The sequence below is a fragment of the Periplaneta americana genome, chromosome 10, assembly GCF_040183065.1.
Source record: "Periplaneta americana isolate PAMFEO1 chromosome 10, P.americana_PAMFEO1_priV1, whole genome shotgun sequence".
In the NCBI taxonomy this organism is placed as follows: domain Eukaryota; kingdom Metazoa; phylum Arthropoda; class Insecta; order Blattodea; family Blattidae; genus Periplaneta; species Periplaneta americana.
Genome location: NC_091126.1, coordinates 35,428,617 through 35,453,533, shown reverse-complemented (window position 1 = coordinate 35,453,533; position 24,917 = coordinate 35,428,617). Strand labels below are relative to the sequence as shown.

The window sequence follows — 24,917 nt, the reverse complement described above, 5'->3', positions numbered from 1 at the left end:
CAGCCATCCTCCTGGAGTAATCGTGGTCAAGAATGTTTTTATTTTATTAACAGCTTATACAACACCTCTCATTCTAGTGAATTCACAGAGTAACTGCATGTCTCAGTATGATGTAAGGGATACTCTCTCCCTGTCCCAACACACATCATTTGGTTTACAACCCCAAAACATACTCGACTTCTGAATTTCGTACGCAAAGCACTCTGCGCCCAATTATGGGTTCATAAATGAGATGAGATGCTCCAATAAGATGAAAATAAATATAAAAATTCCACTTAAGAGAAATGAAGAATAACGAGTACCTTTTTTGTCAAACTGCCTTGTTTCCAACATCTGTTGCACATGACACACCACGGCATCCGTGTTAGTTGGAGTTTTTGAAATGGGTCTTCTGGGTTTTCCATCACGAAAAACGTCTTGCCATGCTGTTGCTGCTCCTAGAGTTGCTGAGAAACCAACTCGTCGACTGGATGACTCTTTGTGTGCAACGCCAACAGGGAACTTCACCAGCTGTTCTACATCTCCAAGATTAGACAAGTATGGGTTTGATACCTGGAAAGAATTTATTTTTTGAATGTTAAAATTTCCTATCAGAAGAAGATATTTCGTACAAAAAATTAATAAATACGTTTTCTTAATTTATGCTTATATTGCTTCCATTTGCAAATTTATTTCTATGAGCTACTGTAAATTGGGATATAACCTAAGGTAATGGACTCTTCATAGGCGGAAAATGATCCTTGGCCGCTCCCACAAAAAAAAAATGCATTCACACACGCACATGTTATACACAATAAACATTTTTGAAAAACGGCAACAAAGAACAACAAAGCAGAGTAGAAGGTGTAATTATTGTAATTATTATTATTATTATTATTATTATTATTATCATCATTATTATTATTATTATTATTATTATTATTATTATTATTATTATTATTATTATTATTATTATTGATTTATGCATAGGAACCAAAATTTAAAAATAATTATTACAGAGGCACAGTACCATTGCTATGAGACAGTTTTCATAACTATTTCTCTCCCATAACCATCCAAATCATTGTTACAGATATATTACGATTACAGATACATTACAAAAAGCATTCATTTTTGTGAATATTCTGGTAGATTCCAATAAAATTAATGTTAATTATATTGCAATTATTTATCAATATTGTTAATTTTTAATTTGCCACAAAACCAGCAATGACGACGACAACAACAACAACTATTTCTCCTGTTTAATGGTAACAGAAAAAAATGATTTTATTAATACAAAAATTACTTCTGCATACAATTAGAATTCATATCATTTTTATGAAGTTTCTTAAGTTCAGTAGATAAGTTTGCATTACTAATGCGTTGTTAATTACTCTGACGATCTGGAAAAAAAAAGAGTAGAACATTATTTGATTTTATGCTCGACCATGCCAAAATGTAGTAATTATACACCTGGTAGCAGTCCTTTAATGCATGTCATTAAAGTACACCTATTCATTAAAGTTCAGGTTTTCGATTATTCTTGGATATGCAATTGAAAGACGAGGGAAATGTCACGGAGGCTAGAAATCCAATACTGTCGCAGAAGGTTATGTTCTGTTACTATAATAATTAGCGTTAATTGTAAATAATATTCAAATAAATTCAATTTGTCATCTCGTTTTTCAATTCTAAATCAATTTCCAGGTTATATCAAAATTAGTTCATGTTATTCTTTACATTACATCAAGGTCAATGACATTATTGTTCCTCGGAAAAAATATACTTTCGCGTCTGCGCACATCTCACAATATATGAGCTATGCACAAGGTCACTTCCGATCTTCAGTCAGATACAAATAAAATGAATACTTCTGAATAATTTCAAGTTAGAAATATGATCGAGCATAAAAAGTCGTATGAAACTTGCCTTTAATGGTAATTAAGACAAATAAAATGAATACTTCTGAATAATTTCAAGTTAGAAATATGGTCGAGCATAAAAAGTCGTATGAAACTTGCCTATAATGGTAATTAAGATGCTCGTATGAAAATTATGAAACTCGCTTGCACTCGTTTCGTAAACAAACATACTCGCGTCTTAATTACTATCATTATAGGCTCTTTGCATAATGTACTATTAAACACTTCTTTCTAGCATATGATGTACTGTATCTCTATTTCTTTCCCTACAATAATAAACTTGACAAACTACACAAAAAGGGTGATCTGAGGCGTGATATTCACAAATACTATACTCAAAAGAATTTTTATACAGTATATTTTTCCGAAATATTCGTTAACGATTTTTAAAACATATTCCTAACTCTTAGAAATGTAGAAGTGTCTTCCATTGAAAATTTAAATGTAATTCCTGGCACAAAGTAAATAGACATGATAACCAAATTTTTTAGAACTACAGAAAAGATTCACAGATATCGTAAAATTATTTACACAAATATTTTACACTAATTTCAAAATTAAATCCTGACATACAATCAGTAAAAGAAGACAAATTACCCCAAAACTCTAATGTACTGTAATGAAGCAAAAATGACCATAACACAGAGTCAATACTTGCGTATAATTTCTAGGCATTCAAGTACATCATTTCGACATGAAAATTACCTGCTATTTTACTAAGGATTTGCGAAATTAAAATAATAAATAGAAATCAGTATTTACTTTCATTCAGTATGTAGCCAACCTATATCCAAGATAGCCAATTGAGTAACACTGTATTTCTCATTTGATGATATTAAACTGCATTTAGGTGAGAAAACCCATCTTCAAATTTGATAATCGATTTGACAGCAGCAGTATTATTTAAGTTCACAGGCTTAGAGCAATATTATCTAGGACAGGGTATGAAACACATGAAATGGATATCATTCATAAAGTGGATAAGACTGCAAAGACAATATTCTATTATCAAAAGTGTTGGTTACTGTCTCAAATTTTGAAAGTTGCCTAAGTCTGGATATAGATCTTCATTATTTACAACTGATATGCAATACTTCCATGACAAATATTTATACCTTGCGCCCCAGAAATTTTGTTGTAGAAGTGTGTGTCAATGTTCCAGTGACAGTTCCATTAACTGTAGATCCCACGGTACCTCCATTATTATTGGTGTGCTGTTTGCGTGTGAGTTCTTGATTATGAAACAATCCCATCTTTTGCGTAACTATGCTGGTTAAGAGGCTGGAGCGTGCACTCAGCCAATGTCCTAGCTGGGTAGCTTGCTGATGAAGATTTTCTACTCGTTCTTTGGACCAATTGTATGTGTAAATGACAATCTGAAATATGAAAATCTTATAAAATGTATCAACATGCGGTCAATTTTTGATACAAATCTCCAACATTTAAAGACAGAAGAGGTGATATTTATATGAATATTCAGTTTATAGTTGGGAATGTGAGGTTATGAAGCCTTAAGTACATTTTTCACATCCCAATATACCTCAATTATTATGCCAGCTGCAAAACTTCAGCATTAGTGCCATATTTATATTACTAGTAAAGAAAAATATAAACCTAATATTTAAAATGTGAACAAAAGAATTCTTAAGAGAATCACTTGATTAAGAATAACATTGTTTATATGGTTCATACCACAGTCTACTATATACAGTCACGAAGCTTGAGGTGATTTTTTGCAAATCTCGTGATAAAGCGCTTCAAGCGGTTAGCAACTAGAAACAATAGACTGTCCACGGTCGACTTTGGACTGTGTCGTATTTCCATCAAATGCTAGTTCGTTACGTATTTCACATTGATGCTTGTGAAATGTTCGTTATTGGTTGTAATGAAAATGTTAATGACTAAAATGCAATAATCGGAATAATAATATTTTGCTAGAGATGTAGAAAAATTAAGTTTGTTTTAATGAAATTTATTGATCACGTTTTATTTTCAATTCTGGTGGGATTATTATTGCTTAGGCCTACTTTTTTTTTTTCAAAGGATATGTTTTTAATTATAGCTGTTAATTTTGTTGTTATTTTTATTTGTTGCTTTACTAGAGATGTAGAAAAAGTCTGTTACAATAAAATTTATTGATCATGTTTTATTTCCAATTCTGGTGTGATTATTATTGCTTAACCTCATCCCACTTTGTTAACTACGTAAGCCTACACTACAAGTACCGGTACACGTAAGTTACTCCATTAATTCATATTTCCATTATTATTGTTGTAAAGGGAAATGCAAATTAATATTTATTGGTTTCATAGTTAATTATCGCTATAATCTTAATGAGTGAAGCTATTATAGTAAATTTCAGTTTGTTTTGCACAAACAAAAATAATATTAACCTATTTCTTGCAGGTATCTTCGAGTTTATGGTGGAATTTAATATACTTCATTAAAATAATAAATTAACTTTATGCATTTAATATTTCAATAATGGAAGGAAGGTGTTAATTTTTCCAAAAGCACACAACGAAAGTGTAACATATTTTGTCGTCTACTAGGAGAGAGATCTGCGATGATGAGGTGATAGTAGCCATCCTAGTGGTGGGCAACTACCCATGTTTGCATTTTTACTACATATTGAGCTTCGCGACTGTATATAGTAGACTGTGGTTCATACTAAGTGAACTTTCATGAAGGTATTATAACTTAGAATATCTGACGATATAACTGCAACATTCACATTTTGTGATCTCTTGATAGAAAAACAAACAGAATAAAGCATAATCATAATCATTTACTGCATCCACTGATCATATACATGATATGGGACATGTCATATTTACAAACTACATCAGTTTAAAACTGCAAGAAAATTGTAATGCATTCTAAACATTTTTTGACACTTTCATATGTCAAAATGCTCAATTTATGTTGAAGTGTAGATTTTGTGTGTGATAACACATACAGTTTCGTTTATACCTTAAAGGTGTTCAAAGCATTTCATAACTTTTTATGTTAGTAAATGACAGTGAAGTGAGTATTTTTCTGATGTTGAATACATATTATTTAATATTTAAACACGTGAAATAGCAAAGTAGAAATACTGAATATTACTACACGTTATATATTATATTATATATGGTATAAATTCTCTGAACATATATTGTTATGTATGTTGTGAATATAAAACGAAACCAAAGAAAATGTCTCCAGTAATTAAGAAGGTGTCCCGTGCCGTGGCGTCGCGGTCTAAGGCATCCTGCCTAGGACTCGCGTTACAGAATGAGCGCTGGTTCGAGTCCTCATGGGGGAAGAAATTTTCTCATGAAATTTCGGCCAGTGTATGGGACCGGTGCCCACCCAGCATCGTGATGCACTTGGGGAGCTACGATAGGTAGCGAAATCCGGTTGTGAATACCAGCTATAACGGCTGGGGGGATCATCGTGCTAACCACACGATACCTCCGTTCTGGTTGTATGATCGTCCACCTCTGCTTCGGCATGTGGACGTGAGGCCAGCACCCGGCTGGTCGGTCTAGGCCCTTTACAGGCTGTAGCGCCACGGATTATTAATTAAGAAGGTATTCCGGTTCTAAACTTTAAAATTTTGTGTTCCATGTATTTTACAACACATTTTTAAAACTTAATGATTCATAAATGTTGTGCACTTTTAATGCATTTTCTATTTCTTTTGCATGGGGAAGCATACCGACTGTTTTCTACTGATGTAACGGCTTTCTTTGGCAAAAATAAACATGCTCTAGCTTACCTCAATTTACTATAAAAACTTTCAAAAAGCATACTACTTAATCACATTTGTTGCCTTCTTATTTCGTCATTAATGAGTCCAGTGACAAGAAAAAGTCTTCTAGGAAAATGTTTAAAAAACACACATGAAATACTTTGTCTGTTCTCAGGTAACAACAATCTCTAATCCTGAAACTTCATTCACCTCACTTTTTGAATTCGTAATTTTCTCTCTGAATCACATCTTAACAATAAACGGATAATGAAAAATACTATTCCAGGAAAGATATGATAAAACTTATTACTTGGTGTTATGAACGTAACTTCAAATTACTACAAACGACCACTCATGAACAATGTGAAAGTTTAGGCAAGTAATGATTTAATTCTAAATAATTATTGCTAATTTGTACAACACAACAATAAAAGATTTTAAAACGATTAGAAAAGAACAGTACATACTTGCTGATTATCAAGTGTTGCGAGGAGTAGACGCTGGCGTGGAACAAAGCGCAGTGGCTGTTCTGATGTAATCAGTAAAGGTGAAAATTTCTGATAAACTTTTTGTGCTGAAAGAAAATTATGTTCAGTTTTAAATTTTAACGTTTTTCCATTTCGTAGGAGTCACTGAAATGACTCATTATGTCACTTAACTCAGAATAAAACCTTCAATCTCTCTAGTGAGAGAGAATGATAACTACGAAAATATCTATGCAGGTAAAAGTACTCACATCACTCATGAACTGACTAATAAAATTAAAGTCAACAAAATATTATTGTTTTAATTGAGTCATGAGCATTCGTTTCTTGGGACGGAAAGGGGGCAGGAATGTACTAATGTACTAGAGAAGTGCAGAGAGGGTTAAATACAAAAATATAGGGTATTGTAAAATCTCTCCATAAGAGATTACAACTATTTCATTCTGTAGGTTCACGTGAAACATAATTTGTGTCTAACAAAACTGTTTTCAGCTAAAAATAATAGTTGATAATAAAAAAATTAATAACAACGAAATAAACTATAATTAAACAACTACTAAGTATCACAGCAGTATTCTTAGAACTGTAATTTCGCCAACTTCATTGGAGAGAAATCTTTATCACAACATAACACTTAATTTTTTAATCTTCTTTCAATATTTAAAATGCTACAATCCTATGAAAATTATCACAATTTTTTTGTTTCCTAAAATTAATAAATAATACTTTCAATCACTGAAACAAGAAACAAAGAAAGATTATACTTAAAAAGCAATTGTATCAATAAAAAGAAATATTACCATTTTTAGGGTCCAATGTATCTGGATCAAACCCAGTATCTTCAGTCACACACGCTTTCCACTGAACCAAGTTTCTTCCGAGAATAAGGCACATTGAGCTTTCACCTGTTATCCCAATTGTATGACTAGTGATGGTATTAAAATTTGGTCCCATGAATGGACCTGGAATATATTCAATATCTCCCATTCCTTCTGACGTAGGACAGCCCCAGAACACCAGTGGACTTGTGTCTCCAGCATTCAAACTAATGAGGCACTGCAATTCTCGCACCATCACGGCCAAAGAATGCCTGGGGGTAATGAAGCACACAAGAATATGGAATTCCTTATAGTTAGCAATATTTCTTCAGTAAATTCCTCATTATAATCTGCCAAAGTGCCTGTATAGATGTTAATAACACTAAGTAATTATTTTGTTACAGGCATCTCAAGATGTCATTATAAAAGCATTAGTGTGAGATAACACTATAATTTCCTCTTGTGGCATGCAATGATACTTTACTTCGCAGTCTTAATCAAAACAATACCACGAAATTTCTAATATGAATAAAATGTGTTCTTATAATAAGAGTGAACAACATTATGGTAAAAAAATGGATTTATTTTGAAACACAAATTCTTTATGACTCGGCAAAGTTATAAAATCAACACTACATAGTTCTGCAGTAAACATACATAAACATATTTTCTTCCTCCGCAATTGGAACACTTTAGTTTTCTTCAAAATGTATGCTGTAAAATAAACATATTCCTGTACTTTACCTTACGGTTAGGATGACCGAATGTTTTCGAACAGCTGGTACTCCCAGCTGCACGCCAAATTCAAACCAAGGTTTCATTGTAGCATGATAAATTTCATGCAACAAACCAGTTTCCCCACTTTCTAGCGAATCCAACTTGCAGATCTTTGCCGATGAACCAGCCTGCTGTAATAGATACAAATACGTCAAAGCACCCAGTGAAGTAGACCCACATAATAATACTGCAAACCTTTGTGTTGAATGAAGTGGAAAATTCTTTCAAGATTTGGGAAATTACTGTGGCAATTAATTCTTATCTTCAACATTTAATATAATATTTATGACACTAAAATAAAATTTAAATAACACAACACTGCATAAAGACTAGTTTTCTGGCTTTCCAAGATAATGTTCAGGTTAAAATCCAAGGGGATGAAAGACGAAAATTGAGTAGTAAAAAAACTGATGATGTATAATTATTTAGAATAACGCAAATCCCAGGAAATATTCCATAACTCTCCATTATCATATCAGCAATATCGGTATTATTCTGTTCAAAAGTGTCAGTTATTCTACTTTTCATGTTCTATAAATTTTGCGTAAAATTAAAAAAAGAAGAACTGCTACAATGTGTTAAATGATGTTCCCTCTTAAATTAAAATATTTTTCCATTGCTTGTTGCCTTTCACTGTTTTGTTCATTGCATCTCTGAAACTGTTTTGTGCATTTTGTCCATTATATGTTTTTCGAGCCAATCTCGACATTTGTACTCAAACCTCACATTACAAAATTTACAACTTATAGAACTACGTTGTTTTCACACCAACTACATGATCCCAATATTACAATGCACAGGGGTTGCAAGGATTCCACAACCTCTCCCACTCAAGTCCCATCCTAACCTTCCTGTGGTGCAACCTGTTTTTAGCAAACGAGACTCTGGAGACCGAGTCACAATGATATAACTGACCTGTCATGGCATGCATAAACGTCCCCTAAATGGTAAAGAGAGGCTATGATCAGTGGAGTTGTCTGACAATCCTTCAGGCTAGGTCATATGGACCCGTCAACCAATGTAGGTGTTGTCATCCAAATAGTTTGGGAGGTTATGTATAGGTGATATAACTGCCATAACATTAAAATTATGGTGCCTATATTAAAATGGTTATACTTTTAGCTACATTGCTTTCCTATATTGGAGAACAAGATAGTTAATAACTTTACTGCCAAGAACTCAGCATTAGTTAACACCAGCATATTACAACACACTTCACTGATAACAGCAGTCCAATCACCACTACCATCCTATAACTCTTTACAAAAGATTTCTTTTGTTTTGTAAGGAAGCTGAATTGAGGGCAGTACAATAACTGGAAAAACCTCTACTTATGTGAATCAGAGAAAATCATGTTCAGTAGAAATAACGACAAAATTATGTGCGTGCACGCTTGCTCACACACACAGGGTGTATAAAAACACATGGTAAAATTTCAGGATTGGATTCCACGCATAGAATCATTTTAAAACATTTACTCACCCAACTTATGACAGCAGCAGCATCCAACAACCTTGTCCACAGTGAAAAAATTGTGAGCACATGTCTATCTATTTAGTGCTCAAACTAATACAATCCATCTACGAATGCTAACAGATTGCGTTCTGCATTGATTTTTATCAGACATGATTAGCTACATGTAGTGTACTAAGTTAATTTTGTAACATTAATTTGCAGCACTAACATAATTCAATGTCTGATATCTCAATAATTATCAATTTCCTGACCCTTGTTTATATACAATTTTTTTTATCACCTACATCTGTGGAATCCAACACTGAAATTTTACTGTGTACTTAAAAAAAAACGCACGCACGCACGAAGTTGCAGTGCCTATTGGGCTACATTCTTAAGTTTAACAATGTTTATGTTATAGGAAAATATCTAGAAGTTAGATGAAAGGCACCCAGAACATCTAAATTGCATACAAGATTCATAGCTCTATACCACACGCACTTTAATGGCACAAATTGTGGCAAAGAGCTTGATGGACAACAGCCAAGTGAATTAGATGTATTGAGACTCACCTGATTATCAGCTGCCAGAAAATTTGATGTCCTTTCTAGTATGTTGCTCGAGTCACTTGGTCTTATTAATTTCTTGGCTGTAAGTAAAATACTGTATGTTTAAATGTTTATTACATGTTCACTATAACTTTGCAAGATACATTTCAGAGTGCATTTTGTTAATACTGCCAATAGAATATCAATATGATAAATAATCTCTCAATTGTTAACAAAAGCTAACATTTTCTGAAAGAGTGTAGCATTTTTTTAGAAATATTGCGTCACATCATCGTCCCCTATCCTTGGTCCAAGGTCGAAGAGACTGCATCTTTGGTACTCAGCAACGAACATTACTCTATTTGAAATCCCACGATTTGGAAATCGTAGCCAATGGCTCCTTGCCATGATTGCAGATTCTCTTGCTATTCCGTACATTAAATGAATATCAGCGATTTCAGCATTAGTGTATCCTTCCATTGCGCAAAGTGAGCTTCTTGCCAGGTTAATGATCCTTAACTGATTTTGAAAAGGTGTATAGTCTAAATTAACACGTTTCATAGTATGATCAGTTATATAACATCAGACTGTAAAATACGTGCCATATTTATGGGAAAACTTTTAAAGGAAGGGAAGATGTCAATAGGACGTTGTTTTGCACGCATTTTTCTTACGAAGATAGGCTATCTAAATATTTGTACGTAAACTGCTAACACTCTGTCTAGAATCTCAGTATAAATGACTGGTAACTTTTGATATTTCCATAAAGTTTAAACACTGATTCTCGTAAACAGAAATGAACACAATATATGAAGAGATATAATAAAATACCGATCTAATTTCATAGCTTCTGTGAAAAGCTCTTATAGAGAAATTAAGATTATCTATTGAACATGATCTTGTAGGTCAACATTTTCATAAGACATGAATGAAAAAGAAAAGAGTACCTGTACCCAAAGTGCACAACAAATATGATGTTGCAATGGAGGATGGGAATGTGCCCAGCTACCTCAAAATACTGTACCATAATATCGGTAACGGAAATAATCTAACAGCCAATTCTAGACAACCACAAAAATGTTATAATGAAGAAGGATTTTTCTATTAGTCTATGTACAAAAATATTAAAAAATAAATACAGAAATAAATATAAACTCCGTTAATAAGTCCATTTTGAAAAAGAAAATTAATTAGGAATTCATAAGGAAAAAAGAAGTCAATGAAAATTAAAAAAAAATACCTCAAATAATACATTTTCCAAACTCGTACTTACACAAAACGGCCCATTATAAATGTATGTGCAACAAACCTTTGCTTGGTGTGGATGGCTCCGAGTTAGTCAGAGGCAGATGTGTTGCAGATGGCGAAGTTGAAGGTTGTGATGGAGAAGCATGTCCTCCTGAGGAACATGGAACTCCTAAAGGAGCTGTTAATAGTCGGAACTCCATAAGCAGGTCCCAAGTAGCATGACGAACAGAGGCATGTAGCTTCTGAGTCAGAGATTCATTGTTCACTCTTCCTTGTTTCCAGATTCTGAATTCAAGTAATGCAACGGGTCCTGAGGAGACATACGAACATGCTATTAATTTCCTCGCATTGTATAGTCATATAAAGTGGGTTTCCTTGATAAAACCTGGGGATGAAAATGAAGGTATTCACACCATGAAAATTTTGATCTGCCAGATGTCGCCTATTAAGTGTATCAATCAGATCCAGTATATATGAGATCAATGCATCCCTACTATGTGAAAAATATTGGAGTGAGACTTCTCTGAGCTTGAAAATAGTAAAATGTTTGTATCTGCACACATTTATCACCTCTAGTAAAATGTCTGAACATTTAATTCTGTTTATTACTGTCCATAGTTAATAACTTACGACACTGTTACTAGAGCTCTGCATTCTAATACAAACGACCAACCGAAAGTCATGATACACACATGCAGTTAGTCGGCCACTCCATACTATACACAGCAGTCTGGTTACTGCATGTCCAGACTCTGCAGAAAACAAAACACCCGAAAAATCATCATGGTCAACCGGTCGTCTCTCTCTTTCTCATAGACTGAAAACCATCTTCAATCTATGTGTTTACAGTATGCACTATGGAAATTATTAAACTGCCTGATGACCTATCACCTGATTAGTGAACCTAGAAGATATACAGGCTATCAGATTGAATAAAAAATAATAAAATATTTAAATAATTATAAATTAATAAAATAAAATAAAATAAAGTTTTAACAAAATATCTTGTCTATAAGAATATAAATATAAAGTATAAGCAGCACTAAAAAAGATAAAAGAATATGTTCGTGTTTAACCTCTAGTTGAATGGAACAGTTAAAGTATTTTGTAACAATTGTATTCGTAATGTCACAGGACAAAAGCAATAGTACATTATGCAACGAGACTATAATGGTAGTAATTAAGACGCGAGGATGTTTATGAAACATGCGCGAGTTTCATAATTTTCATACGAGCGTCTTAATTACCATTATAGGCAAGTTTCATATGACTTTTTATGCTCGACCATATTTCTAACTTGAAATTATTCATAAGTATTCATGTTATTGTTATGTGAGTGCAATAGCCTACCTCATGAATTGTGAGATGTGCGCAGACGCGTAAGTATTGATTTTTTTCCGGGAAACGAATGTCGACGACCTTGATATAATCTAGAGAGTAAGATAAACATTAGTCTTGATATAACCTTGAAATTGAATTCGACATTGAAAAACGAGATGACAAATTGAATTTATTTGAATATTATTTACAATTAACGCTAATTATTATAGTAACAGAACATAACCTTCTCCGACAGTATTGAATTTCCAGACTCCGTGACCTTTCGATAGTTGTCTTTCGATTGCATATCCGAGAATAATCGAAAACCTGAACTTCAATGAATAGGTGTACTTAATGACATGCATTAAAGGACTGCTACCAGGCGTATAATTACTACATTTCGGCATGGTCGAGCATAAATATATTAAAGAAAGCAAGGATGAAATTCTAGATAAGAATGGACAAAAATTATTAATTTTAAAACCAAATGGCGATTTTTCCGTCGATTCTTTTAATTTTGGAATAATTTCAACACGAATTTTGTTTGGTCTATCCTTGATATTTCGTGATATGGTCGTTGAATTTGGAATAGAATATGAATTCACCTTACCATAAGTAGCTTCAACATCAATCATTGTCTGTGATTAAGCATCTCTTAATATACGCTATTGTAAAAATTTTAAGCTAAGTGAACATGTACATTTGGCTTATTTTTATTAAATATGGTGACTGAAATAGATTGTGTGTTCTTTTGAAGAAATTTGAGATGCATCACAAAATCTCTGTTCTTTTTAGGCGATCACATATTTACTAAGCTACATTACACATTTTCATTACTGATATAAAGCGTTTGACAATAAGGATGCTGAATAACATTATTGATAATACATAAAGCATTATTTCATTTAAAGAATTATGTTATTTAAAAACTGTTTCCTTATTTAACTGTTAAAATACTTCCCGCTTTCCGTGCTATCTGTAGGCTGTTTTGGGTATCAGGTATTGAATTGCAGTGCAACAACCTCGAACACTTACAACCACCAAGCAAACATTTCAACCTATCAGTTATAAATTCTCGATTGCATGCACTTGAGCAAATCATTACCCGGGTGCCTTCTTCACAACCAAAAACTGATCGATGAGGTCTGGTAGGCCATTTCTGTTAGAATACAGAGGTCTAATACTGTTACGTAAGCTTTGTTCTAATGCAGTAATCAGCACAGTGCACTCTTGGGCTAGCGTCTCTTACCCGCAAGATTCTTACAGCACCAGCGTGCATCCATGGCTGTTGATGAATATGCTTTCTCCCACACGACGGTGCATACTGCGATACACTGCTTACCTGTTACCCATTTCAGCAAGTGCTGACGACCACTGTTCTAATGGATACCATAAATTCGTTGTTATTCCCTATTACAGTTATAGTAACAGAAAGAGATTATTTATTACTCACCTGGTCCTCGACACTGACCACTTCCGGGCTCGTACAATTGTGTCAATGTCAATGATGCAAACTCGCTGCGATTCAGTGCTTCAAGGTGAGCAGTAGGGTGAGGTTTGGGGTAATGCTCGTGCTGCACCAAGTTGCCTTCGCTGTCTACAACAGCTACAGCAATGCATGCGATACCTTTACTTCCAGAGGCAGGACTCTGGTTGTACAGGAACAGATCCCCTTCTGTCACCCGCTTCGCAGAAGATTCTGGCTCTGAATAATCCTAAATGGACATATATACATCTCCTCTAATTTTTATATGACTATAACATAAGGTAAAGACTATTTAAATATAACGTGTATGGTGCAGAAAGGACGACCATAGTTCTCCGTTTAGTATTGATGTTTAGAAATACATGAATGTCTTTTTTTCCTTCCTCTTTCTTTTCTTTATGGACTTGTTAGAACTATTTGTTCGATACAGAGAAGAAAGCAACAAGCAGAAGCTGAGTTGGAGTAGAATATATGTAATCATGTTTCGTGTAGCTATACTTTTAACTGAGTTGAATAATAGAGTTAGCATGTATCTTAAAAAAACAAATTCCCTGCAAAATATCTACATTGTAATTGAGGACTCGACAGATGTTTAACAGTGTAAATAGTAAGAAATAAGAAGAACAAGACAGTATAGTAATTTAAAAGCCTAAAATAGAAAATGACACTATCAACTGAAACCAAATTTAAATCTTGTGAATCCATGTGGTTTGCCTTGTGCAAAAACTTGCTGGGTCACATTTTCCTATCTCCCATACCAGGCCTTCACCAATTCGCCACAATTCACTATCATCCACAATGTTACACTTTACTAAAAGAAGAAAAGGAATATTTAAAACTGTGTACTCACCTGAAAGTGGCATTCTGGCCGTGGATCAGTGTATTTTGGGATATACAGGAACTGCAATAAATTCTGACGCAAGTAATGTGAAAGTGCCTGAAGGTGAGGAAGAGCATGTGACTGAATTGAAAACTGTGGAAGAGAAGAAAAAGTCATTTAAATATGAAATGGTAATATTAATACTGGGGTTCTAGTGAGAGTGATGCGTCTAACATGATATTATTAAGAAAGTTCACATAGCCCTTACTCTCCAACTCCACTCTCACCTATATGTGGTGGACCCTATTAAGCTGAGCAACCCTGTACAAATTTGTGGTGGTCAATCCCTTCGGCAGACTGGGTCAGCAAACAAACGAGAGAAGGGGTTCTGGCAGGGCTGCTTGGGGGTAATATGAGATTAAGTCTGCCAGGATGGTATCAATTGGCAGCAGGATTCATAAATGGGTAGGTGACGGAGAAGCCTTTAGAAGGTCAATGGCAACACCCAGAGTCAGGTTAGGTGACCTATTGCGAAGGGGTAGGAGGCACACCTTATCCAAGGTGATGGCAACCTCCTAAGAGTCAGGTGTCCAAAATCAAGTATACCTGATCCTCCAAGTTGGGGGTTGGACATATGGCTGACAACCTACCCCATAAAAATACCATGTTATGGTATGTATACACAGACAGCAGAATGGTGAGTCGTGGATGGATGATCAACATAATGCAGAAGTATGGCACACAACAAACATGTCATACACGTGAACGAGACACTCCAGTACGTGAAGCTATTCTATGAGTGCTCAGCCGTAGACTCCGTTGTACCATTTGCAGTATGTTTTCCCGAAAATTCGTATCAGGTACTGATTCTCTTTCTGACCTCAAAGAAACACTTACTAGTTTGCCAGTTTCAAATAATGTTCGATAAACATGGGACAACACATGGCTAGATGGAACCCTTCGATTGGGAAAACATTGTCTCTGTTCAACAGCAGCAAATGCACAAAATCCATTAACAAAAAGCATGTCTCTGCACATTCACTATGCGAATATAGGAATAGCATTGCAAGACTCAAACAAAACACACACAGTATTGCAACAGCAATGTACTCAACAACAATACTGTCTACTGAAGAATTGAAAGCAATGTAAACACAACACTGTAGGAACAGAAATGGACACAACTCAACAGAAATGTCAAGTGAACGTGTATTCAGTTGTGAGAAACTGTGGTACCCAGTTAGTGCCCTGTGGAAAAGATCTGACATAATATGTAAAGTATAGTACACGGAACCGCAACATGTTCCAGTATTTCTCTCGTTAATTTCCACCCATAAGTTAGACTTCAGACATAGGTATATCATAGTCGCATTGCTCTTATTTCAGCAGCCAATCATGTCGCAGGTCGGCTACATTTAAACGTGTGCATCTTATCATTTGCTGCTGATGACGTTATGCACTTCCTAACGCTCGATAAATACTGAATATAATCGCCTGCCATTTTGGTTCTTTCATTGGTGTTTGCAGAAAGTACATCAGGACGCTATTTGCCGCACTGTTAAACATTATCATGTCATAGCTCCTATAACAAATCAATTGCACTGTAACTTTTAGGATTCATAGATAAATGTCTAAGGAAAGCATAGAAAAAATTCTAAATCACAATTTTTGGAAAGTGAGAAAAAAATTATTAACTTCAAAGTGAGCTGTCCAAAATAGACATTGACATGATAAGCGACGAACTTTTTTATTTTTCACGTCAAAGCGAGAGAAATGTTTAGAAAGAATGGAAATTACTTTTAAAAAAAGTGGCTGCTATTCAAAATCTTTACTGGTTTGCGAGTTATGGGAAGTTAAAGAAATGCCTTTTTTTTTTTTAAACCCTGTGGACTTTCCTATGCAGAGTGACAACTTTTGTCTGTTAGAATTGTGGATTCTCATAGAAATCATCGCTCTGATTTCAAATTTGTTTTCAAAATGTTTAAGGCTTTCGAGCTAACCGTGATTTTTGTAATGTAATTAAAATATTTCTAGTACATAAATAACATCTACGCTGATTAAACACTAGCATGACATACTTTGAGACTGAGAAAATAAAAAGAATGTCATAGCAGTCTTTAAATTTGTTATGGGTATTATTATTATTATTATTATTATTATTATTATTATCATCATCATCATCATCATCATCATCATTATGATTATTTCATAGAATGAAGCTCTCTTGTTTCACTTTCCTGCCCTAGCATAAGAACTAATCCACTCCAAATCGATAAATATGCATACAAGACAAGAAAAAACTAAAAATAATGCCTATGGGTTGAAAATTTTCTCATGAAATATCCGCCAATATATGGGACTAGCACCACCCAGCATTATATTGAATTTGGGAAGCTACAATTTTATTGTAAAACGTAAAATACGGTTTCAAAAACCAGTTATAACTGTTGGCGTGATCATCATGCTGACTATACATTACCCCCGTTCTTGTTGGATGATCGTTCACCTCTGCTGAGGTATTTGGACGTGAGGCCAGCAGTCAGCTGGTCAGCCTTGGCTGTTATTGGCTGTGGTGCCATGGATGACAGATATATAACCTGTATACTATAAATATGTATATATTTATCAAGTACCTAGGTGTAAGTTTTTATTTGTTATATTTGTTCTACATTCATTGTTTTTGGACACATATACAAGGTGGTTCAAAAGTCACTTTCCCCAATATTCGTTCTTAGGATTCATACTTGTACACATACACAGATGTCATAACTTGAACAAACGAATAGCTGGTGTAATAAGTGGTGGGTTGGCAATCATGTTCATGCGTCAAGTGTTTTTCCGATGTCATGTTTTGAAAACAACCCTGGTTTTGCCATTATGCAGTTGATATGTCAACAGGATGGAGCACGACCTCAGTTTGTTGGAGTGAGGGACTTTTTGAACCAGCAATTCCATGAATGGATTGGCCGTCATGGCACAACAGAATGATCACCCAGATCATGTGACCTGTGAGGTATCCAGAAAAATTATGTTTTTGCTCAGAAACCGCAGGATCTGCATCAGTTGCGAGAGATGATCGAACAGTCATTCGTGAAAATCGTGAGTTATGTTCTGCCATCTGTAAATCAGTGTGTAAATGCTGTGAATTGCGTATCGAGAAACTGGACCTCCATTTTGAACAAAATCTGTAAAGGAATGTGTAGTCAAATGTAAATTGAATGTAATTAAATGTCCAGACGTGTTTGGGGAAAGCGACTTTTAACCCATCCCGTACATGAAATCATAGAACATAAATAATCTAATCAATCTAATCTAATCTAATCTAATCTAATCTAATCTAATCTAATCTAATCTAATCTGTATCATGGTGCTATATTGAGAAAGCAATTGAAAAATGGTAAATCAAATGATAATGATGTAACCATATCACATCATGGATTCAGTAAAGGTCAGTAAAGATCACGATTATATTTGCAATCACAACACACCATTTGCCCATTGTTGATTTGGGAGAAAATGATTGTACCCTTTTTTTGTTTGGTTATTTAATGATACTGTATCAATTACTAGGTTATTTAGCATTGATGGAATTGGTGATAGTGAGATGGTATTTGGCGAGATGAGGCCGAGGATTCGCCATAGATTATCTGACATTCACCTTGCGGTTGGGGAAAACCTCGGAAAAAACCCAACCAGGTAATCAGCCAAAGTAGGAATCAAACCCACGCCTGAGCACAGCTCCAGATTGGCAGGCAAATACCTCAACCGACTGAGCTACGCTGGTGGCTTTGTAGCCTATTCTATGATATCTGCCTACAGCATTAAGAAGTGCTACACAAATAAGACCTAATAACACCTGATATTGGAATATTTGTATGAACAAAATCCGTAAGTATGTACCTGAATAACAGATTCTGGAGCCTTGAATGGCTTTTGGATGAAGTGAACATCATCAGGAGTGAGTTTGCACATGGGATTCCTTGCAAGCATAACTGATAACACTTCGAGTACAGCATCATCAAGTCTATTTTGGAGAACCTGCACTAGCTCTTCTTTCACCTCAGGACCTAAAATGCAATTTGTAATATATACTTGCTTTAGCTGAAAATTTTAAGAAATTATTTATATTTACATACTTGTAAAAGGATGCACGCATGCACACACACAAACAAACTCTCTCTCTTCCTCTTTTTCCCACCCTTTCCCTCTTTTTTGTAACATTACAAAGTAACCCATTCTTTCCTTACAATAACAATTAATAACACACAAAATTTAATCAAGCAGAACAAAGCACCATCTTATACTTCAAAATTCACATTTAAGTAATTCAAGAGTATGTATTGCCTTTGGTTTCGTAACTTTTCTTTCCTGTACTTTTCAAACACGGGTTAAAATTCAATTCAAAGACAAAATTCTTGTAAGTTGCTATGTGTACATACCTGCTTCCGAAATACCATGCACTTTAAGGATAACAGTGTCTTCTGTGCGAGACAGCACTGGTTGTGGAGTGACACAAGGTGTTGGGGTTGCAGCATTTCCTTCACTTGAGCTGAGTCCTGTGGACGATGTTTGTACATACAACTCTCGCTCTCCAAAGGATTGCACTCGTGGGCGCCCATCCCCCTATACAGACACAACCAATTTATTAGTTATTTTTTAAATATTTTTTATGTATCTTTACGCCATTAAATTTTTTCTGAAAAACTTGTCACCAAAAAAGAGATCATATTGCCTTCATGTAATAAATGGAATCCATGCACGTAATTTCCACTTATAAAGGAAATTAATGATGGCAAAACCTTTTTTCTTTGTACAATATACAAAAATAAAAACAATTTTTAATGGAATGCCATTCTCACATTATTGCATGGAATATGGTTGAAATATATATGACCAAGAGCAACTTATAGCGTTAATACTGCAATTATTAATTTACAAAATAAGTTGTACAATTCTGTGGTTCAGTGCAAGAATGCCGTAACCCTTACATAGCTTCTTCTGAGAAAATCTAAGTTAATGGAAATTGTAGACATTGTACCGTATAGTCTTAGAAAAAAGTTTTGTCGCACAGATACTTTACAAGTTCCAGAAAGGAGACAGTGTGCATGATCAGAGGACGAGCGATCTGGTTCACAAAAATAGGGCTAGTTGAGGTAATAAAATTAGTTTTGTTTCGTTGTACATCTGATCATGCACACTGCCTCCTTTCTGTGACTTATAAAGTATCTGTGCGACAAAACTTTTTTCTAAGACTGTATATAACAGTAGTGCAGTATGTTGTCATCTCCCTCCTATCTTTAATAATAATAATAATAATAATAATAATAATAATAATAATAATAATAATAATAATAATAATAATAATAATAATAGTAATAATAGTAATAATAATAATAATAATAATAATAATAATAATAATAATGTTTGTCAGAAACCAGTGTACAAGGCCTGGATATGACATTGTTAGGTTCGATAATATACACACGCACACATACACTCACACATGCACAAACAAACTTAGCACAAATAAATATAGACAAGTAAACAAATAATTATAAGCAAATAAACATACATAGTCAAATAAACAAACACTGAGAAATAAACAGAGTATGCTGTAGGTTAACACATTTATATAAGGACAAAAGGTATAATTAAAATACAAAGAGACCAATTAAAATATAAAGAAAGGGTTACATTTCTAAAATACAGTATTTACATCACACTCCAGGAATTCATTCACTGAATAGAAAGGTCTGTTCAGCAACCATCTATGTATGCAGGACTTAAACCTATTTATTGGTAACTTTCTCGCCTCCAATGGTAGCTTATTAAATATATTTATGCCACTAAAAAAACAGGTATTTGAGCTCACACTCAATCTGCACCTTGTGTAATCTAATTTATCTTTATTTCTAGTGTTGAAGGAATGTATATCTGATCTAGTCTGATTAAGATCTATGTTGGATCTAAGAAATATCAAGGTTCTATAAATGAATAGATTGTAAACTGACATTACCTTTAACTCTGGAAATAGTGGTCTACATGATTCCTTGGTATTTTTATCGAATATTACCCTCAGTGCTCTTTTTTGTAGTAATAAGATGCTATTGACTCCTGTGGTTTGATGTGGATATTTGTACACAACAGTCATAATAAGAGCAAACATAAATAAAATGTTTAAATCCATATTAATAAAACTAATTTTTTTAGGGCTAAAAGATTCTTGCACTGAACTACAGAATTAATAAACTATATTTTGACTACAACTGAGGAGAGTGAATATACCGGTATATTAAGTCTGGTATAGTAGGTGAAGAGTTTCACCATTTGTAAGAATTGGTGATCATTACTACTGCTGGTGAATTACATTTGCTTTCCTAACCTGACTAGAAGCTTCCTCAGAAACACCTCCACTTGAAATCGGGATTCCCACTGTGTTGCCAATCTGTTTACGAGTGGTGAGTGAAGCAATGGAAGAGCTTCGAGAGACAGGTCCAGGTAAGTTGTCCTCTGTGTCAGAACGACCAATTCCACCTGGAGGTGTTGATTTGCTGTGACTACGAACATTTTCATGCAGCCTGTAAGTTTAGGAAACAAGGCTGTATACAATTTTGTTTGTATGTCTCTTACACTTTCGTTATAATAAACATAAAATTTCCTAGTCTCCATCTCTCTGGCAGCAACAAAAGTTATGGTACATTTCTACAACTGGTAACTTACAAGAAACTGGCAGCAATATAAATATGAAGTGCATGAAAACTTCACGTTGTTGGAATAACATATACTGTGACAGCAAGTGCGTGATATTTAAAAAAATATTATCCGGAAAATTGCAAGTTTTGGTTTTTGAATATAAAGTACAAAATTAAACCATACCTTCCCTTTCACACAATTACCCACTTTCGAAAAAAGAACTATGCAAGTACTATGTACTAGTCATTAAAACTTAACTGAAGAATATTGCTGGAGAATCTTTAGTGTATCGTAAATATTCATAATTTAAATATGTACGTCACTACTGTATTGATTAAGGCAGGTTGAGTGGAAGAGAAGGCCTTATGGCCTTAACTCTGACAGCAAAAATAAAACCTTCTATGCAAATTTTCCATTATAACGGCCGAATTTATTTTAAGAAGAATTATATAATATTATTAGGACATATTATACTTAATATACCTTTAGAGTATCAACTGATTTCACCAAAGGTCTGGTTTTTACAAAGTTCTCTGCAATGGGAAAGATTTGTCAAGCATGTTTGTAATTAAAATGAACATAAAGTCTCTTACCTAAGATAGAACACATTTCCTGAATTGTCCTGGTACACAAACATATTTTTTCGGTTGGTAACTGAGAAGCGATTGAGAACAGTGCGTAGTGCCTGTATGCCACGAGAAAAGCCTAGTTTGCCAGGCCAGTTCTTCAGGCGTGGGTGTAAACTGAAATTTGCCTCCCACACGACACTACATGAGAAGAAGCCAGGCATCAACTTAAGGCTGGCCTCCAGGCAACTACCTTGTGTCTCGTTCTCTCCATCTGCTCGATGACTCTCTGAAATATAAGAGACATGTCAGACGAAAACAGGCTCTCCAAATTCCTATTTTTTTCTTCGCAAATATTCTGTACATTTTTTAAATCATTTTATTTCGAATACCTGCAATTCATAAGCTGTCATTACATAAACCAGGAAAATAAATATAAACCAATTAACTTAATTAATAACTGATACAAAAGTATAAACATACAAGTGTCCACAGCTGTGGAGTAATGGTTAGCGCATCTGGCCGCGAAACCAGGTGGCCCACGTTCGATTCCCGGTCAGAGCAAGTTACCTGGTTGAGGTTTTTTCCGAGGTTTTCCCTCAACCCAATATGAGCAAATGCTGGGTAACTATCGGTGCTGGAGTTCGGACTCATTTCACCGGCATTATCACCTCCATATCATTCAGACGCTAAATAACCTAAGATGTTGGCGAAATGACGTAAAATAACTTACTAAAAAAAATACATATATGTAGATCGACAGAAACATACATACTCACACACACATATGGTGCGCTAGTTTTATTTTCTTACTGCTTAGTTACACTTACACTCACAGTTGTGTTACGAGTTTTCCTCTCATGCCTCATGATGTGTATGTTGGCTAAGATCAAGGCCTGAGATAACAGATAACATAGACCAACTGGACTGAACTATGGAAGGGAGATGAGTTTGCTGCTGGGTCTTGCAGTCGGTAAAAGGAAGGGTAAAATTATTGTGCAGTAACCATGTGACTGGAATGGATGTTTCTCAGTTTACTATACAAAAGCGAGTGTGTATGTTTCTTATGTACTACTGACTATGTGACAAGTGTAAAGAAGTTTTGCAGAGCATTTTTCAGGTTTTAATGTTTTTAGTCATCCTACAATGCATAATTTAGAGCCTGGAAGTATGCAAGGCCAAAAGCATCCGAAGACGAGGCATGTTTTGACCCAGGAGAACTTTAGACAGTTTTTAAATAAAACTATCTACTTAATTTTTACTTTCAATATAATAACAATTATTGATAATGATGAGTGACTGCTCAAGGGACTCTTTTGTGACTAACTTGCAGGCTACAGGGTGGTAGAAGGTAGCAAACTACAATATAATATACAGTATATCTAACAGTACAGTAGAGTCCCGATTATCCGGACTATACAGGGTGAGGGCACTCTGCATAAGTAAAAATCAGGATAATGCAGGGGGTGAGAGTGCTATGTGGTTTTTGATCCTGTAATCTTAAAGGGACAAAGGTCAGACCCAGTAACGTAGAAAGACGTTACTCACATGTACATAATATACTAGTTTTTATTCATAATACAGTACAGCAGTTTAATAATAAAATTCATCCTCAAGCTCTATATGGTCAATCTTTAGATTTGTCTGATGTGATGGATGTTGTTTCACCTACTCGCATGCTCTTGCACACTAGCACTTTAAGAATTTTCTTGCCGTAATTGAAACTGAATACCGCAGTATTCCTTGCCACTGTGAAGTTCGTTGACTTAGCAGAACCAATGTTCTGCACAATTTTTCAAGCTCAGCAAAGAAATTGAAATATTCATGAAAAGAAATCGTCCAGTGGCTGTTCTTTCAGATGGTTTATGGATATGGAAATTAGCTTTCCTTGTAGACCTGATTTAGCATATTAATTTCCTAAATTTTTAACTTCAGGGAGGGAGTTCTCTTATTACTGATTTGTATGCACATGTGGTAGAGTTTAAAAAAAAAAGTAATCTTATTTGAGAGAGAGACTACTGCTGATTCACTCATTTTCCCTTCCTGTTCTCAATATAAAATAGTACATTATGCAACAAGCCTATAATGGTAGTAATTAAGTCGCGAGTATGTTTATGAAACGAGCGCAAGCGAGTTTAATAATTTTCATACGAGCGTCTTAATTACCATTATAGTCAAGTTTCATACGACTTTTTATGCTCGACCATATATCTAACTTGAAATTATTCAGAAGTATTCATTCTATTCTTATGTGACCGAAGAGCAGAAGTGACCTTGTGCATAGCTCGTAAATTGTGAGATGTGCGCAGACGCGAAAGTATTGATTTTTTCTTAGGAACAGATGTCCACATTGACCTTGATATAATCTAGAGAGCAAACTAAATATTAATATTGATATAACATTGAAATTAAATTAGACATTGAAAAACGAGATGACAAATTGAATTTATTTGAATATTATTTACAATTAACGCTAATTATTATAGTAACAGAACATAACCTTCTGCGACAGTATTGGATTTCCAGCCTCCGTGACTTTTCGCTAATTGTCTTTCGATTGCATATCCGAGAATAATCGATACTTGCGGTTTTATAATAGTGCAATCAGTACAATGGAGATTTCTCATTGGCTGAACAACTGAATTATAATGAATAGGTGTACTTTAATAAGTGCATTAAAGGGCTACTACCAGGTGTACAATTACTACATTTCGGCATGGTCGAGCATAAATGAATATAAAGTTTATATTGCTTTCACATGTTAAATACTAGGTTACCTTGTTGACTAGTTTCAGCCTGTGGGCTATCCTCAACTAGTCAACAAGGTACCGTAACCTAGTATTTAACAAATGAAAGCAATATAAACTTTATATGCCGAACTGATATAGTGTTAAAAGTGGTGTAATCAAGATGTATAAAAATGAATGTGTCACACCATTATCAATTTCTTTTGCTTTAGACAATATCTGTAATCTAAAGAAGCAGTTCTAGAAAAGGTTTCAAGATTTTCCTGAAGCCTCAGGAAAGGTCAGATTGTTTCAAAACCCATTCACTTGTGACG

General features: G+C 34.5%; 1 protein-coding gene across 6 annotated transcripts in view; it reads right to left on the bottom strand.

Annotated features, from left to right (window-relative positions):
- The window catches only part of LOC138707595 (KICSTOR complex protein SZT2-like), a 216,067-nt gene that overhangs the window by 35,344 nt on the left and 155,806 nt on the right, over positions 1-24,917 (bottom strand). For 4 of the 6 annotated variants that reach the window (XM_069837210.1, XM_069837216.1, XM_069837211.1 and 1 more), the window contains exons 36-48: positions 21,884-22,145; positions 20,980-21,175; positions 19,037-19,220; positions 18,498-18,664; positions 14,628-14,750; positions 13,745-14,006; positions 11,033-11,281; positions 9,748-9,824; positions 7,688-7,851; positions 6,926-7,215; positions 6,108-6,214; positions 3,020-3,280; positions 303-552 (exon numbers count right to left, since the gene is read on the bottom strand). In XM_069837210.1, coding sequence (XP_069693311.1) covers positions 303-552; positions 3,020-3,280; positions 6,108-6,214; positions 6,926-7,215; positions 7,688-7,851; positions 9,748-9,824; positions 11,033-11,281; positions 13,745-14,006; positions 14,628-14,750; positions 18,498-18,664; positions 19,037-19,220; positions 20,980-21,175; positions 21,884-22,145 — 2,592 coding nt within the window. The remainder of the gene's footprint in view (positions 1-302; positions 553-3,019; positions 3,281-6,107; positions 6,215-6,925; positions 7,216-7,687; positions 7,852-9,747; positions 9,825-11,032; positions 11,282-13,744; positions 14,007-14,627; positions 14,751-18,497; positions 18,665-19,036; positions 19,221-20,979; positions 21,176-21,883; positions 22,146-24,917) is intronic. The other 2 variants (XM_069837212.1, XM_069837215.1) reach the window with 2 other exon arrangements.